General features: G+C 38.6%; 2 protein-coding genes across 5 annotated transcripts in view; one reads left to right on the top strand and one right to left on the bottom strand.

Moving 5' to 3' along the window:
• LOC109843597 (protein PIN-LIKES 3-like) overlaps positions 1 to 12,921 on the top strand; it is a 16,314-nt gene extending 3,393 nt beyond the window's left edge. For all 4 annotated transcript variants that reach the window (XM_020412544.1, XM_020412542.1, XM_020412541.1 and 1 more), the window contains 8 exons: positions 1,142 to 1,266; positions 1,751 to 1,872; positions 3,162 to 3,389; positions 4,234 to 4,323; positions 5,358 to 5,458; positions 6,189 to 6,241; positions 6,306 to 6,491; positions 12,587 to 12,921. In XM_020412544.1, the coding sequence (XP_020268133.1) occupies positions 1,142 to 1,266; positions 1,751 to 1,872; positions 3,162 to 3,389; positions 4,234 to 4,323; positions 5,358 to 5,458; positions 6,189 to 6,241; positions 6,306 to 6,491; positions 12,587 to 12,711 (1,030 nt within the window). In that variant the 3' untranslated portion in view covers positions 12,712 to 12,921. The remainder of the gene's footprint in view (positions 1 to 1,141; positions 1,267 to 1,750; positions 1,873 to 3,161; positions 3,390 to 4,233; positions 4,324 to 5,357; positions 5,459 to 6,188; positions 6,242 to 6,305; positions 6,492 to 12,586) is intronic.
• Positions 16,035 to 18,118, bottom strand: LOC109843596 (cyclin-dependent kinase B2-1-like). The gene is made up of 8 exons (XM_020412540.1): positions 17,799 to 18,118; positions 17,270 to 17,411; positions 17,114 to 17,175; positions 16,900 to 17,011; positions 16,686 to 16,779; positions 16,517 to 16,586; positions 16,284 to 16,422; positions 16,035 to 16,196 (listed from the first exon to the last, which is right to left on the bottom strand). Exons 1-8 carry the CDS (start codon positions 17,993 to 17,995, stop codon positions 16,104 to 16,106), a joined length of 909 nt encoding a protein of 302 aa, XP_020268129.1. The 5' UTR covers positions 17,996 to 18,118; the 3' UTR covers positions 16,035 to 16,103.

Genomic DNA, 18,205 nt, shown 5'->3' with positions numbered 1-18,205 from the left:
ACGGAGGAGTATCTTTGTCATAGACACATATCAAGCCTTCCACATAAGAAATTCTCCAAGCAAATACTACTGTTTTCAGTGTCACATGTATTGGAAAAAAAACTGTGTGTCTGAATTAAATTTTATTGTACATTTTATCTATATAAGAAGCATGTCTTCATTTCAACTAATTTGCTCATAATCCATAGATACTCATTTGCTGATCAATATGGCCATTTCAACAATTGTATCATAAAATCAAGGTATCACAAACATATGCATTATGACAGTATGCAGACCAGTTCTAAGTGCACCATGTTTTCGCTGAAGTTCATTTTTTGGTAGATTGATTTGATGAAGTTTTTACCTTCTTGCACGAGTTTTCTTGATATTCAAAAGATAATTGGATATCAATGACCACACTCGTCTTCTTTACCTAGATTAGTTCACCTTGTCAGTAGGTTGTCTGTCTTCTCTGTTTGTTATGTCAATTGCTAGGAATTTTGAATTGGATAATTTTAAATGTCAATGCTTCAAGTATATCAAACCAAGGGGAGATACACTCACTACTGGAAACATGGCCTTTTGGAAGTAGATGTGCCTTAAATATATGTTAAGAATCAAATTAACCCAAATGCTTAAGCTATTAGAAATTGGCCCCAACTTTGTACTCGAGTCATCACTCTTTATAATTCTTCCAATATGGGGCTATACTTGCATATGAATTATGGGCAATCTCCTTTACATTTGTGGATATCTCAATTTTCTACGAAAAATATGGGCCCTTCATTTGCAAATATGTTACTCTTTCTAATTTCTTAATTTTCATGGTTAGGAGTCATATATATCAATAAATAAGGGTTAAGTTTCTCGCATAAAACATGGCTACTTTTTTGTGAGGAGATCAAGGGTTTTCAAAGCACTCTTGTATTCTCCGGTTTTCTTGTTATAGTGAACAATTGTTCTGTGCTCGCCATGAATGTAAGCTGTTGTGCAAGACCACATAAATCTTGTTTGTTCGTGATGTTCTTGCTTTGTTTATTTTTTCGATATCCTTATGTGTGCATTCTTTGTACTCTCTATTTGGTCCTCTTGTAAATTGTTTTCCCTTCATTCAGCAAAAGATAACAAGATAGCCGTTCCATTTTGTTTAAACATGCAGGTGGTTCATGCCAGTCAATGTCCTTCTCACCTCCATTTTTGGTTGTGTGCTTGGATGGATAGTTATTCAAATCACAAAACCTCCTCGACGCTTAAGAGGCCTCATTTTGGGTTGTTGCTCAGCTGGTAAACATAAAATTTCAGCAAATAATTTCAAGTTTATTATTCTACTAAAATACGTAGTGTAATCTTTACATCTTTGAGGTGGATTTGAATAAACTGATATTTGATAGTAATATAATTTTTAAGTTTTCAACACATTGACTCAATCCATATTTCATATGTTCATCACACTAATGAAGACTTGATTGATGATTAACCAAAACTACGTAAAATAATATCCATGTTTAAATCCAAAAGGTTTGATCATTTCACATTGTTCCATTAATGGATAATAGCAATGAAACTATGTAGTTATTTACATAAAAGTGTGGCATCTTTGAAAAGAAAAGAAAACCAGCCAAATGCAGACTCAAGCAACAAGAGATGTTGAAAATTTTATCATTGGTTGCTCTCATGCTATTAATAACTCCACAGGAATTTAATTGGGGAAGAACATAAAAATAATTGCACAAAAAAATTCCTTACCCAAGTTACACTGTGTCAACAGGAAATTTGGGTAATTTATTTCTCATTATCATCCCTGCCATTTGTAAAGAGAAAGCCAGTCCATTTGGTGCTCCTGATGTGTGCCATACCTATGGATTAGCATATGCGTCCCTCTCCATGGCTGTAAGTTTTTTTTTCCTTTCCTAAACTTGAGCAAATCATAGGTTGATGCACTTCAATCATTCCGTATGTACAATTTGTTCTTTTTTTCTGATCTTTAACCAACATCTATTTTGGCACGTTTTCTGCAATTGGATGGATCTTAAACTAATTTCATAATTACGTTATCAGGGTAACCAGCTATTAAGTGCATTAACTCCATGCATAGATCTTGTGCAGTGAGTTGCGCTTGATTGAGCTAGGCTTTTTAAAGTCTGGCTTCAAATTCTTTTGAGTCATTTTGAGCTGCCTCAATTGTTGCTAGTTCAGAACCTAAACTTCAAGATAGACTTAACTGCCCCCTCTAATTATTAATGGATTGGCCCTTTGGTTTTTTGGACTTCGGATATTTTACCTATTTGCTTCTTACAGGAAGAGAATTCATTCATTAGGCTGGTCCAAATGCTGCCAGATTTTTAAATTATAGTAACTTCCAAGCCTAATCTAGCCAACCTGGTGCAGGTACAATACAGGCTACATGTATAGGTACGGGTACCGGACACAGAAAAATTGAAAAATGTAGGGTACGTGGACACGGCTAAATATTAATATTAAACATTAATAATTTACATTAGATAACTATCGTTTTTCAATTCATATGTTGTTAGAATTAAAATTCCTATTATATTTTTAAGTTTCTTTTATTATGTTGATTGTTGTAAATTGGAAACTACTCGTTTTTGAACTAGACACCCACCTGACCCTTTTAAACCATAGTTTTGAACTTGGGCATGACCTGAAATGAACCTGACCCATGTCTAGTGTGTTTCAAGAAAGAGATGTGAAGTGTAGGATATATGCCCAAGAAGTGTTTGACAATTGTTTAAATTAAAACATATATCATATAATTGAGTACATGTCTGAATAAATATATTCATATATCTGAGGAGTGCATGAAGTTTGGGTATGGGTACGTGTCAGGTACATGTCGGGTACGTGTGACGCTTCATGATAAAAGTACCCGGGTAATATAGAATTCACTGCAGATGGAAATTTAGCCACAATCCTCGGAATAGAGGACATATTATTAATTGATGCTGCTTAATGTTGGCCTAGGCAATGAGTTCATTAATGGCTTAGCTGCTTTATACATAATTGTATAGAGAATTGGTCTCAGGCACTGCACATTTACTAAAATAACTAATTTGCGGAGCAGTGTGGAAAAAATATTCCGTATCATACTGTTTTATTGTAACAAACTATTTCTTTAATAAAAAATCATATCATATTTATTTGTTATGACAATACTACAGCTTGGTGCAATCTTTCTGTGGTCTTGCGTGTACAATATTGTTCGGGTGACTGCAAATACTGGAGAAGACGGAGCAAATGGCAGAAGTCAAACCCCTAAAATGGATTCTCCAGAAGAAACTGCTAAACTAATCCCTGGGAGCTACAAAAACTATTCGATATCTGTTGATTCTTCAGATGAAAGTGAGCTACCAGTCTCTATATCTGAGGAATCTTCTACCAAAAGGAAGGTTGTTACCATTGTCTAGTCTTTTCTCTTTTGTTATAATCCAACCATCATTATTTTTGAAATTTATCTCTTTCTGGGTTTGTCAATGATCATAGTAATTAATATGAAATTAGGGATAAATGAAGAAGACAAAATGTAATTTATTTCCAAAGGTGACTTAAAATCATATCAATCCTCTTCCTTCTATTCCGTGCTATGTGTTATGGAATATGCTTCTGCATTTCACATAAATTGCCAGTTGTCTTACATAAAATTGATTTTCAATCATTTTTGCGATATTTAATAACATCAGTTAATACAATGTTTTGACATAAAATTAGAGATATACATATGCACATGTTTGAAAAGAGACACATAGTTTGATGTAACCACGAGCGTGCACACATGCACTTGTAGACAGGCACACAAGGACACAGGTGCATGCATGGACACACATCATTATATATATGTATATGTGTATAGCCATCCATATCTTCTTGCGATATTAATTATTGTATATATTTAATCTTTCTTTTCACTTTGTGTCACGCTTCATCTTCTCATAATAACCATCCATATCTTCTTCCCAATTTTATTTCTTGATGACTTAACATTTTGTCATACGATACTAAAAATATTCAACTGAGTGATTTCCTCATTTGGAATAAATCCAAATATAATACAACAAAGGTCTACAATTTTGTGAGGGAAAAACATAGAAGTTTGAAAAAGTGTACAAGTACATACAGCTCAACTTCTACAGAATAGACTTCAGTGGATATCTAATATGTGTGCACAGTAAACTAGCAGTATTTCCTAAGTTATCATATTATGGCCTTTTATGTGTTTTTGACCATATTTTACAGGTATTGGTTTGTAAATTAACACAGAAATTGTCCTCAGTGCTATTAGCGATCAACTTCAAAAGGTTGTTTGCGCCATCAACCATTGGTGTGGTATGATATTGTTGTTTTTTCATACAAGTATATGACTGTTGCATATTCCATTCATTAAAAAAAAGTTTGTATTAGTTCTTTATAAAACGATCTAAACATAAACTTCTGTTCCCAGAAACTGACATATTACTGACATCTTGTTATTTATAGAATTTACATATGTTAAGATCTATTTTTATGACCTATTTTAGACATGCAATTACAATCTTAAGGTCACAATGCTTGTTCATTCTTGTTACTTATTATGTTCACCATATTTTCTCGTTTCAATCAATAGAAAGGATAATTTAGTTCTTCCCCTGAGCTTTCTCTGAATCCATTATCTGTTTGGCAAAGGAATCTGAAATCTACCAGGATGGTGGTGGGTGTTTTTTTAAAGATTAATTATACTTGCCTGTAAATTTTCTTGGACTTCAAAACCATTTCATGAAGCTTAATTGTTTGGTCGGACCAGTAGCAAGTTCGTGATTTAGGCTAACCAACTTATTGAACTTTGACATATGAATAACAAAATAATTCTTCCCTGACAAAATCCATATCATCTTGTACATAACTAGGTGAATCTGACATAAATTGTTAAAACAACAAGATAAACTCTTTCATATCTGTAGATAATAGTACTTGATTATTGTAGAAGCATTACATAGCTAGAGCAATTTAAATCAGAAAACTGTGCAATTCTAAAGCAACTTAGAGCATCTGATATTCATGGATTTTTAATAGTGCAATTCCAGCATATATTGAATCCAGTCAATCAAAACCCATGCAGAGAAAAAAAACAACAGAACTTACTTTTTGCAACCACATTATTAGACCTATATAGAACTTACTTTTTGCAACCACATTATTAGACCTATATATGCTTTTGATGTTGAATTGGGGATAAGTTGTCTAGGAAACTGGAAGTTTGACTTTTATGTTAGATCACTCTTGAAATTGAATTTAAACTTTCATATTTGAATTCTTTTATGTTGTGTTATTACTGAATATTCTGCAAGCGAAACGTAGTTGAGTTTTTTGTTTGCTTTTTTTAGATAGTTGGATTCGTTGTTGGACTGGTACCTCTTATTAGAAAAGCATTGATAGGTGAAAGTGCTCCTCTTCGTGTAATTCAAGACTCGGCTTCCTTGTTGGGGTAATTCTTAACTCGAGTTTCACTCTCTGTAGTCCAAATAAATGTGATCATGGAAATCAGACATCAAGTGACTGTCTAATCTTATTGTGCCTCTGCTTTTGCCTATTAATTACTACTCTATCTGCTGAGATTTTATTTCATTACCATTTGCGTGGAGCTTAGGTCTACTACACTATTAGGTTGAGGGAATAAAATGCAAGCTTAAAGGTTTAAGAGACTAACATCAAAACAATAACAATTTAAAGGAACAATACCTAGAACACCTTTGTTTTATATATATGATTTGTCTTTAGTTGCAGATATTTCATCAATTAAAATTTTTGGCATATAGGTTGCAATATTTCACAGATGGAGGAAGGCAATGGTTCTCAAATCAAACACCTGCATTTCCTTTCTTCTTCTTTCGACATTGGATACATCTATTCTTATTTATTGCAATTACAATGAGATACTTAATAACTTGAGAACGCATAAGAATAAGCAGGCTGATATTTCCATATTATGAGACGAATTGTATTACTAATTCTTTTGAATAATCATTTGGATAACAACAGACCTAGAAATAAACGTTTCTTATATCTAAGAGTAGCATGTAAAATGCTCAAATCATAATTTCTGTATTGCCTTCAATAACTGCCCTTAATCCGTAATATATCTTTCTATGGAATATTACTGTACTTAATTTGTTGACACTTGATAAACTATCCTTTTCTTCCTTCCTTGGATGCAGCAATGGAGCAATTCCAACTGTCACCCTGATAATGGGTGGAAATCTCGTTAAAGGTATCAAGAACACCTCTTTTCAGAGTTTATTTCTACTGTATATGTAATTTGTATATCTTTCCAGGTTTGCAAGGATCTGGCATTCACTCCTCGCTCGTGCTAGGAGTTGTAGTTGTTCGATATTTCCTCTTGCCTCTGATAGGCATTGTCATCGTTAAAGGGGCAATTCGATCTGGTTTCGTGCATTCTGATCCTTTGTATCAGTTTATTCTTCTGCTTCAATATTGTGTTCCACCTGCAATGAATATAGGTAAGCTTCGTGTTTTTTTTTGTTTCTTTGCAAGTTTAGTAGCGTATTTGATTTGTTGTAGGTTCTTTGGGTGTAAATCCTAACGAATCTTGATGAGTAATTGTGTTTGCTTTTTGAAAATGTTAGGAGTTAATTGTGGATAGACCCCTGTACTATCACCTAGTTGCAGATAACCCGCTCTTGTTCTATTGTTGTAGATAGACCGAGTGAAATTTTTGACTCTTTTACCCTCAGAAGAAAAGGAAATTGTTCTCTGACAAATGGACATTCTGAGGGTAAAAGAGTCAAAAAGAACATCCATTCAGGGGTCTATCTGCAATTGGTCAACAGTACAGGGTGTCTATTTACAACAGTAGAACTACGGATGGTCTATTTGCAATTGGGCGATAGCATAGGGGGTTTGTCCTCAGGCAACCCTGTTTAATCAACATTTTAGGTCAGGAAACATTGGTCACATTGCTTTTCTCGATCTTGTTATTTGTTGCTTTCCATTTTACATATAGTTTCTTTCCCTTGTTGATCTTTCAGACAGACGATATATAGCAATGCAAGTTGGCATTTCTTACAACTTGCTTCATAATGTTGATAAGTGGAGCAGTGCATAATAACTTGAGCACTTTGCTTGCGTGACTGTCAAGAACATAACATCATTTGGTCTCCCAAGTATCATGAACTTGCTCCTGTTTTGTCTAGTGTTGACATATTAGTAATAGATAGGGTGTTATTTGTAAGTTGTGTTGTAAGGGCCTATATAAGCCCATCTTATGGAGTAATAACATTAGGGTTTCAATTCTTTATGGTATCAGAGCCAAACCCTAGCCGTCACTCATCAGGACCTCACCGAGAAACCCCCACACCTAGCCGATCCCGCCCTTGTTCGAACCCCTCAGTCCCGTTGCTCGTGCACCATGCCGGACCTAGAGTTTGGCATGGGTTCCCTCGACTCAGTCCTCGAACTGATGACAGGAAGAGTATATATCTCACATCGATGAGATATATAACCGTTTTTGGTTCTTGTTTCCTCTGAGAAACGAGAATTTGTTTGCGATCCTACTCTTGTTATGCAGCAGAGGTGCTGCCAAAATTTTTTACTGCACACAACAAGGATCCGAAGAGTAGGTGACCAGGTGTTGGGTCTGAAGCCTGTTCGATGGAGGAGATCATCAAGAAGTTGAATCCTGCGGATGTGTCAACTTTGATGAAGCTAATGAAGTTGTCGGCTGGGGAGAGCGCGACAAAACCATCGAAGAAGTTGGAGCTTCCGACCATCGATATGAAGCTGGATGGACCGAGTACGTACCTGAGCTGGTCACGGCAGGTGAGATACACCCTTGCAGGGAGGAACCTGGAGGGTTATCTGACAGGAGAGGCGACAGAGCCGGATGAGGACTCGGAAGGAAGAGATGAGTGGAAGTTCACTCACATGTTGGTGTATATCTGGCTCCTCAACTCATTGGTCCAGTCGATCACCACCACAGTTGATGGCATTGAGAAGTTGAAGGACGTCTGGGAGAAGTTGAGGAGGACCTATGATGGAGTAGGGAATAACCTGAGGGTGTTCCAGATTAAGGGAGAGATCGACGCCACAGTACAGAGAGAGAGGACTGTACAGGAGTATGCCACAGAGCTGGAGCGTCTGTGGCTAGATTATGATCACTTCTCACCTCGGGCGAGCTGCAAGGACCCGGGATGTAAAGAGCGGGAGGCCTTTCTACAGGAGAGGACTATGGTGTTTCTCAAGTGATTGACATCAGAGTTTGCTCAGCGAATTGTATTGCTGCTAGCTCATCCGAAGATTCCCACGCTTAAGAAGGCTGTCTCTGCTATGATCCAGGAGGAGACTCGCATTAGGCTGCAGGCGGGGACATGTGGACTTTCTGTGGTGAAGTCAGCACTGACAGCCTCTAGCAACACTGGATCCAGGGGAGAGACTCGACGGTGCTACAACTACGGTGCGGTGGGTCATCTGAGGCATCCTTGCACCAAGCCACCCAAGGAAGGAGATTCGGGTGGACGTGGACAGTTCGGAGGTCGTGGTCGTGACCGTGGGGGTCGACGAGGTGGAAGAGGAGCAGGCAACCGGGTGAATCTGATGGTAGCAGAAGAAGAAGAAGAAACTGAGATGGTCTTTACTGAGGAGGATCGTGCTCTCTTGGCGATACTCAGGAGGAAGCAGAAAGTAGCAGGGGATGGAGACTTGAGAAGTGGGACTAAGGAGGCATCCACCTCGTTCTTCGTCAGAGGCAACACTGCTACCTATGCTCATCCGACCAAAGGTACTGATGACATACATGCTCTTGCTTCTATGTCTCCCGACAGATCATCAGAATGGATAGCCGATTCCGGTGCGTCTCGACATGTGACAGGTAATGCTAGTGAGTTCTCATCATATACTCACATAGCATCGCCTGATAGTATTCAAACAGCTGATGGTACATTTCAGCCGGTGGTTGGTAAGGGTACAGTCGATTGTACTAGTTCTGTAACTTTGTCTAATGTTTTGCATGCTCCTTCCTTTCAAGTCAATCTTTTGTCCATTAGTTCTATCATTCTTCAACTAAAATGCATTGTTTCTTTTGATATTCCCAAGGTGATTTTCCAGGAGAAGGGGACAGGGCGGAGACTTGGGATTGACACATGACGTAGTGGACTGTGGTATCTGGATCGTGAAGGGCTGGATTCAGCGTTAGTGTCAGTCGTAGAGAAAGCAGGAGTAGAATCTAAAATGAGTACTGAGAGTGAGTTAATGCTTCATCACCAGCGTTTGGGACACTCATCCTTTAGTGTTTTAGGTAGATTGTATCCTTCTTTATTTGAGAAAGCAAATAAACAGAACCTTGTGTGTGATGCATGTGAGTTTGTATGTTAGTTCTGGTCATAGAAGCTCTCAGGCATTTGACTTGGTACATTCAGATGTTTGGGGGCCTTGTTCCACAAGTTCTATGAATGGATACAAGTATTTTGTTACATTTATTGATTGTTTCTCTCGTGTTACTTGGTTATACCTGATGAAAAATAATAGTGAAGTGTTTGGGTGCTTCCAAAACTTTCATAGGAATGTTCAGACCCAATACGGAGCAGTGGTGAAGGTATTAAGGTCGGATAATGGGACATGGTATACCAACAGAGCGCTTGAAGAATATTTGTCAGCTCAGGGAATACAGCATCAGACAACATGTCCATACACCGGCTCAGAATGGCATAGCGGAAAGGAAGAACAGACATCTTTTAGAGGTTGCTAGAAGCATGATGATCTCTAAGAATGTCCCAGAAACATTGTGGGGGCAAGTAGTATTGACCGCAGCAGCGCTAATCAACAGAATGCCCTCGAGAGTGCTGGATTGGAAGTCTCCGTGTGAGACGTTGAAGAGAGATAATGGTGGGTTTCTTCCACTTAAAGTGTTTGGCTGTGTGTGCTTTGTGAAGGACAACAGGCCATCCGTCGGGAAGCTTGCCCCTAGAGCTGTGAAGTGCATCTTTGTGGGATATTCTGCTACTCAGAAGGGATATGTTTGCTGGAGCCCGGTAAAAAAAAGGTTGTTTGTGAGCATGGATGTGCACTTTCGAGAACTCGAGTCATATTACACCCGGAAGGTAACTTCATCCGTTGGTAACTCGTCCAATACTAGAAGTATGAGGCGAGAGGAGGAGAATGGTGAGAGATCGGTGAACAATGTGGAGAAATCGATTTCTGTATCGATCCCGATTCCTTGGGAGGAAGAATTGGTTGAGGAGGAGCAGGAAAATGAAGAAGAAAAGGAAAATGAGACAAGAGGTGTTAGGCCCACGGTTCAGGGGGAGTTACTAACCTATAGTAGGAAGGGGAAGCAAATTACAGGAACAGTACCTACAGTGCCACTAGTGCTGCTAAGTCTCTTGCCAACGCCTGCCCCGACTCCTAAGACACCTACACCACCACCAGATTCATCCTAAGGTGATAACATTCCTCTCCCTACTCCTCCCACACTAATATCAGTACGGAGGACTACTCGTAGTAATGCGGGAAATCCTCCCGATAGATATGGTTGGGATCTTGCCCAGCTTGTATCATATTCCAACATTCATCCTGCACATGGAGCATTCATTGCATCATTGGACTCTGTTACTGTACCTAACAATTGGTAGGTTGTTAAGAAGGACCCAAAGTGGAAAACGGCGATGCACGAAGAGCTAGGGGCTCTTGAGAAGAACCGCACTTGGGAGTTAGTAAAACTACCAAAAGGAAAGAGAGCGGTTGGATGCAAGTGGGTTTTCACTGTGAAACAGAATCCAGATGGACAGGTAGAGCGTTATAAGGCTCGTCTTGTGGCGAAAGGGTATAACCAGACGTATAGAATCGACTATGATGAGACCTTTGCACCAGTAGCGAAGATGAGCACTGTTCGGACCTTGATCTCTCTGGCGAATCGACTATGATGAGACCTTTGCACCAGTAGCGAAGATGAGCACTGTTCGGACCTTGATCTCTCTGGCAGTAAATGGTGGATGGAAGCTACACCAACTAGATGTGAAGAATGCATTCCTTCATGGAGATCTGGTGGAAGAGGTATACATGGAAATACCATCAGGTTTCGACACAGATCAGACAGTAGGCAAAGTCTGCAGGTTGAAGAAGTTTCTCTATGGCCTGAAGCAGTCTCCACGTGCTTGGTTCGACAGATTCAGGCGGGCTATGATAGGTATGAGATACCAGCAGATTAACGTCGATCATACCGTGTTCTTTCGACGGAGTGAAGGTCACATCACCATGCTTGCAGTATATGTGGATGATATGATTATTACAGGGGATGATGAGAAGTAGATTGCCCAACTCAAAGTGAGACTGGGTAAGGAATTCGATGTGAAAGATCTTGGCTTGCTTCGATACTTTCTTGAAATAGAGATAGCTCGAGGAGCGGAGGGGATCGTCCTATCCCAGAGAAAGTATGCACTTGATCTTCTCAAAGAGACAGGGATGTTAGGATGCAAACCTGCAACTACACCGATCAACCAGAAGTTCAAGCTAGGTGCTGAAGCTGGAGAACCAGTTGATCGTGACAGATACCAAAGGCTGGTGGGCAGGTTGATTTATCTGAGTCACACACGTCCTGATATCTCTTTTGCAGTGAGCATGGTGAGTCGCTACATGCACGATCCAAGGAAGGGTCATATGGACGCAGTATACCAGATTCTGAGGTATTTAAAAAGTGCCTCCGGAAAAGGGCTGATATTCAGAAAAAATGCACATATGAGTATTGAGGGTTACTGTGACTCGGATTGGACTAGTTGTGCTGATGACAGGAGGTCCACCTCAGGATACTGCATCTTCATAGGAGGCAACTTGGTCTCGTGAAAGAGCAAGAAGCAGTCAGTGGTGGCGAGATCAACAGCTGAAGCAGAGTATAGAGCCATGGCCTTGGGAGTTGCAGAGTTGTTGTGGTTGAAGAGTATGCTGGTGGAGCTGAAGCTGGATCAAGGAGCCAAGATGAAGCTGTGGTGTGATAACAAGTCAGCCATCAGTATCGCCAACAACCCAGTGCAGCATGACAGAACCAAACACATCGAGATCGATAGGTTCTTCATCAAAGAGAAGTTGGACAATGGACTACTGGAGTTAAGTCATGTTCCAACTAAGGATCAGGCAGCAGATTGTCTGACTAAGGGACTTAGCTCAGTAGATATGATTAGAGGATGTGACAAGATGGGCTTAGTGGATATCTTTCGCCCATCTTGAGGAGGAGTGTTGACATATTAGTAATAGATAATGTGTTATTTGTAAGTTGTGTTGTAAGGGCCTATATAAGCCCATCTTATGTAGTAATAACATTAGGGTTTCAATTCTTTATCTAGAAAGGCTTCTTAATTAACTCAACAGCGTGTTTATTGAGAAACTATCAAGGACACATATTTTGAAGTAGTGAATACCCAATTTTTCGGGGTAACTTGATATTTCAAAAGTTTGATCAGCCAAGTGGAAGTTCGATTCTATACCGTAACTGACAACCAGTTCAAACTTCTTGGCAACTTAACATGGATCGAATACTTTATAACGCGTAACATGCTTAATTTTTTCGGCATCTGCTGAGTCGTCGATAACCTTTGATTTGCGTTGGCAGGTACTATCACTCAGTTGTTTGGTGCCGGGGAAAGTGAATGCTCGGTGATTTTCCTTTGGACTTACGCTTTGGCTTCAATTTCTCTCACCCTTTGGTCCACTTTCTTCATGTGGCTTGTATCATAATAATACTGAGGAATAGCATCGACTGCTCGCGGCAATGAAACTATACTGGGACCATAGTATCATAATAATACAGAGCTCCCTTTCCCTTCAACTGTATCATCAACATTTGCTTAATTTAAGCAGTTTTTTTTGTTTTTGTTTTTTTTTGGATAATTAGCTATTTCTTCAACTGTATCCTTCCGTTGTTGGACAATCATCCAGTTGTACTCACGGGCATGCTATTTCTTCAATATTTTATTCAGTTAATAAACGGATAACCTTGCTCGTGTCATTACATCCAACTTCGTTAATTCTATACAACCAGTTTTCTACCCGTGGAAAGCACGGTGCAGTATTAAAAAGTAAATCCTCAAATTCTTTAATGATGTTTTTCTTTTTAATTTTTTGTGATTATATATATGTTATTTTGCCTATTTTATTATCTACCTATGGTTTCTTCAGAGTTTATTTTTTATTATTATAAAATTCCAATATAAAGTTGCTAACCCTACTGTGATATAAATATATATATAAATAGAAGGAATTATCTTATTATTTTCTTGATATTAACACAACATAAGCATTGATACCATACCAGCACTGTTGACTATTTAATTAAGTTATTAATTTTCGTCATTTGATAGGCAATTAACAGCCTTGATCATCTACCAAATCTATGAAATATCTTAATTTCGTATTATTAGTTTCAGCATAAATTAATATAGCGGTATAAATTACTATATATCTATATCTAATTAATATCTAAATAAGGAATGCAAATAATTAAACTTTAGTTAGAATATAAAATGAACAATTTTTCAAAACAGTCTCATTTCAATTTTTTTTAAATCGACCAATTTTTTTATTTACCAAAACCAACCCGTTTTTTTCCTACGTCAGCCTAATCACCCTCCTAAACAGTCGGGGTTGCCAACCCCCACTATTTAGGAGGGTGTTAAACCCCAATTAGAAGCCTCAAATCCTAAAATTTTATGTTCTAAATAGTCGGGGTTGGCAACCCCGACTGTTTAGGAGGATGATTAGGCTGACGTGGCAAAAAACGGGTCGGTTTTAGTAAATAAAAAATGAGTCGATTTTAAAAATAAAAAAAATGAAATAGGGTTGTTTTGAAAAATTGTTCAATATAAAACGGTACATAATTCTGTCTAAAGATGGTTCTGTAGAAATTGGCAGTTGATGGCTCAGAACAGGCAGTCGACAGGTTGGCGGTCGACCGCGTTCGTGCACAGGGTTCACTGTGCGTCTGGATCGTTGGTGGTTGACTACGGCCCACGATGGCATCGCGGTCGACCGCCACGGTCGACCGCCGCAGCGGTTTTGGGCTGGTTCTGTTTGCAGACCCGTTTCGTTTGGGTTTTCTATAAATACCCAAAGTCACGGTTCTAGGGTTAGGCAAGAGGGTTTTAGCAGCCATTGTGGGGGTTTTCTTTGGACTTCTATTCTAGGAGCAATTGGAGAGATCGAGAGTTGATTTGTTGAGGGTTTATGAGAGATTTGTAACCCTAGTTTGTTCCCCTTGATTTCTAATAGTGAAAACTCTCCCCTCCTTACCCCGTGGACGTAGGTCATTGCCGAACCACGTTAAATATTGGTGTTTGATTGTTTATGCTATCTTTTGGTTGTATGGTTTATCTCTCTCGGCTATTTGGTTGGATCTCGGCATAGGGTTTCTCCCCAACAGGTTCAGTAAATAATTTTAATATAATTTTGTCCACCACTTACTCTTTTGGCTAATAATGGCGACGGCTAGAAAGCTGATGATAGGTGTTTTTGTAAATTGTGACGTTTCTACTTTTGGCTAATAAGAAGCTGATTTTTTTTTTTTGTTCGATATAATCATTGCGTTAGGTGGCTTGAGGTCGTGTAGAGCGGAGCGAGCCCGCGGCATTGAATCATTAATCACTTCCTTTTATCTTCACGGTTAAACGCCTCTGAAGTTAGTCTTGAAAATAAAATGAAAATTGCTAATAGTACTGCATTCAATCACTTCCTTATCTTAATCTTAATCACCTTTAGCATTAATTAGACTGCAATGAATGTTCATAATTAGTTCAAGAAATTATACTATCACAAGTTCAGAGCTATGCGATATGAGTTCAGGTTGGACGCTTTTATTCTAATGAAGACCTACTCAAGTCTTGGAAGAGGGTCTCTATCAATGGAGAAGGAAGCAATTGATTGAGAAGCATATATATGTTTCTTCCTCAAAATTTAAAAGACTTTGACCTTTACCAACCAACGCATAAGGTCGTGAAGTTTAACATATTAAATAAGGACAAATTTTCAAAATCGACCCCTTTCAGTTTTTAAATGCAAAAAACGATCGGTTTTAAAACTATTTACAAAAACCGACCTGTTTTCAGCCGGTTTTTTTAAATTTTTTTGGGAAACTTCACGGGAGTTGAACTCCCGTGAAGTTTTTCTCATAACAAAACTTCACGGGAGTTGAACTCCCGTGAAGTTTGGGAAAAAAATTCAAAAACCGACCCAGTTTCAACCAACTGGGTCGGTTTTTATAAATAAGATTGAAATGGATTGTTTTTTGCAATTAAAAACCCAAAGATGTCGGTTTTGAAAATTTGTCCTATTAAATAATAATATAGCAAATGCAATAAGTTGTAAATCAATGTTTAAAGTGACATGACTATGGATATTCACGTCTTGAATTTATCTTTAGTTTCTATTTTTTTAAAAAAAATCTGCAAGATGTATAAAAATTTCTCAGAGGCTGTTCATATTGGAGGGAGGGGTAAATGAGCAAAAAATGCATCTTTCCATAAATCATGAATTACTCAGTTGTTTGGTGCTTCCTTCAGAATTGCGTTTTAGCTTCAGTTTTTCTTACTCTTTGGTCCATGCGGCTTGTATCTTTACTACTTACTAGGAATTGATAACATCAAATCGCTGGCATGAAAACAATAATACTGAAACCCACATACATACATACATTGTTCTTGATTGCTTTTGTTGTTGTTATATGCGCAAATAGAGACTTCCATTTTTCATCAATATTTGCTTATATATATTTGTACCACAAAGTTTATTCATTTTGAAGAAGCAAACAGTAGAATGAAATCAAATTGTTAGCATTGTGTATGAAGTGTTTGCTAGAAGCTGCCAGCAACGTATTGCTCTCCTTCTCCTGGACTCTGATTCCTCACAGAAAGAAACAAAAGAAAAGAATAAATTTCAAGAATAATGCAGGAAACAGCATCTCTTAAATAAACCGGACAAAGTTATTCACTGCTTCATAAAATATAAGATATTAGTAGGATTGCATCTTCTGGTTAAAGCACTTGAAAATATAATCAAGCAACAGATTTTGAGAAATCTCCTTCCCACAAAAAACAAACACAGTGCTTGAGGAAAGCAGGAGCGAAAACCAAAGCCTTCTACAAGTATGCCTTGTTCAACTCATCGAAGTAGGGATGCTCCATTGCTTTCTTCGCCGATATACGCTTTGCAGGCTCATATTGCAGCATTTTCTGCAAAGATTAAAATTTTTAAAGTCAGATATTTATAATTTTCATGATTTTTCATATGAACGATCGTCGACAAAAGGGAACACTCACAGAGAGAAGATCAAGACCATTCGTATCCAAAGTTGGAACAGCGGTCGACAGATTCTTTGGCGTCCATTGAGGATACTCGTGCCAATTCGGTAGCTTGCTTAGTCCTGGCCATACTTGTTCATTTGGAGTCCCCAGTAGCCTACATTAAAACATGAGGAAAAAAAATCGATATCCAAAAACAAGAACCGAACGAAAGAAGTGCAATGAAGTAATAATTGAGGAATAGTTGAAACCTGAAAATGTGCAAAAGCTGTTGCAGCTCGGAGTCCCCAGCAAATAGTGGCTGTGTTGTCACCAGTTCAGCTATATTTTGACATCAAACACAGAGAGAAAGTTAAAACTTAATATTTTAGATTTGAGATTACGTAGACATGCTTGGAAAAGGAAGATTTATAGATGTACCAAATATGCAGCCCACAGACCAAATATCGACTGGGGTCGAGTAGTGAGTAGCCCCGAGAAGAACTTCAGGGGCTCTATACCACAACGTCAGGATCTGTAACAATGATTTTTTAGACAATAATCAAAGATGCAGTCATTATTAGTATTTATATTTATGTTTCTTTACAAGCGAGACGCCGAAGCCCCTGAATTTGGCTAAAAGATCAGAACATACCTCATGAGTGTACTTCTTCATAGGAACAGTGAAAGCTCGACTGAGCCCGAGATCTGCTATTTTCAGCATCATTGTCTTTCGATCCATCAAAAGGTTGTGAGGCTTGAGATCTCTGTAACAAGAAACCATCAAATGAGACAATTTAGCTATGTAGGTTCCTGCGGATGCATCTTTGGCTAGTTTTATTTTATGTTTGAATGTAAACCCTATTTACCTGTGTAAGACACCATGGCCATGGCAAAACGCAATGCCCTTGCATAATTGGTACATCAGGGTCTACGCAAGAACAATGGCCAAAAAAGTCAATAGCACCATCATTTGTAATAACAAAAGGCAGTTTTGGTTCATATTTATGTTTGTGAAATCAGACCTTAACAATCTTGGATGGGATCAAACTGTGGTTTGCTCGGAAACTCTTGATGTACTTCTTCAGGTCAGTGTCCATGTATTCAAAAACCAGATACAGAATCGTCTTCCCTTCTTTATTCTGACCTTGCTTCAGATCAAGCAGCCTGCAATTGGCAACGAATTCATTAGAAATATGAAAATCTCCCCCGAGATGTTTTCATCATAAATGAATGCCGCCTTTTTTTATTTGATCAAGAACCCATCAGAATAAGAGCCACAAAAATCCCCAAGAATCAAAAACCAAACAAGAAACCCACAAAGGAGCATCGACCCATGTGAGTAAATCACCAAATTTTGTGAACTTAAAAGACTGATCGTAACCTAACACAGGGATTAAGATAGAGAAAAAGATCAAAAACCCCCATTAGAATGAAACCCACAAAAGCCCACATAATCAAACAATCCCAAACAAGAAGACTGCAAAGCAACAAGAACCCATATGAGTAGATCCCCCAAAATTAGATTAAAAAAAATATAAGATTGGTCAAAACCTGACAACATGGGGATCGATGGAGAGCATTCTAAGGATGGAGACCTCCCGAAGAGTGGTTGGAGGGACCCCTTCTTCGTCTTCGGGGAGCCGGGTCTTCTTGAGGGCGACGATCTTTCCAGTGTTCTTCTCGATGGCCTTGTACACTTTGCCATAGGTCCCTTCTCCTACCTTCTCCAGTTTCTCGTAGGCGTCCATTGCTCTTTGATTTGCTGCCCCCCTCTCTCTCTCTCTCTCTCTCTCTCTCTCTCTCTCTCTCCCTTCACTGTTTTCCCCCTGCCTTTTCTTTCTCTTTCTTTGTTTCTGAAAGACGAATGCAATAGAACAGAAGAGCAGAGAGATTTCGTGGTGGTTATTTTTAAAAGAGAGAAGAGACGTTGGGTTTCTTTCGGGGGATGCTCTAACGGC

Source organism: Asparagus officinalis, chromosome 5 (genome assembly GCF_001876935.1).
Source record: "Asparagus officinalis chromosome 5, Aspof.V1, whole genome shotgun sequence".
NCBI lineage: Eukaryota > Viridiplantae > Streptophyta > Magnoliopsida > Asparagales > Asparagaceae > Asparagus > Asparagus officinalis.
The sequence above is the reverse complement of the archived record's forward strand: the minus strand, read 5'-3'. Positions and strand labels throughout refer to the sequence as shown.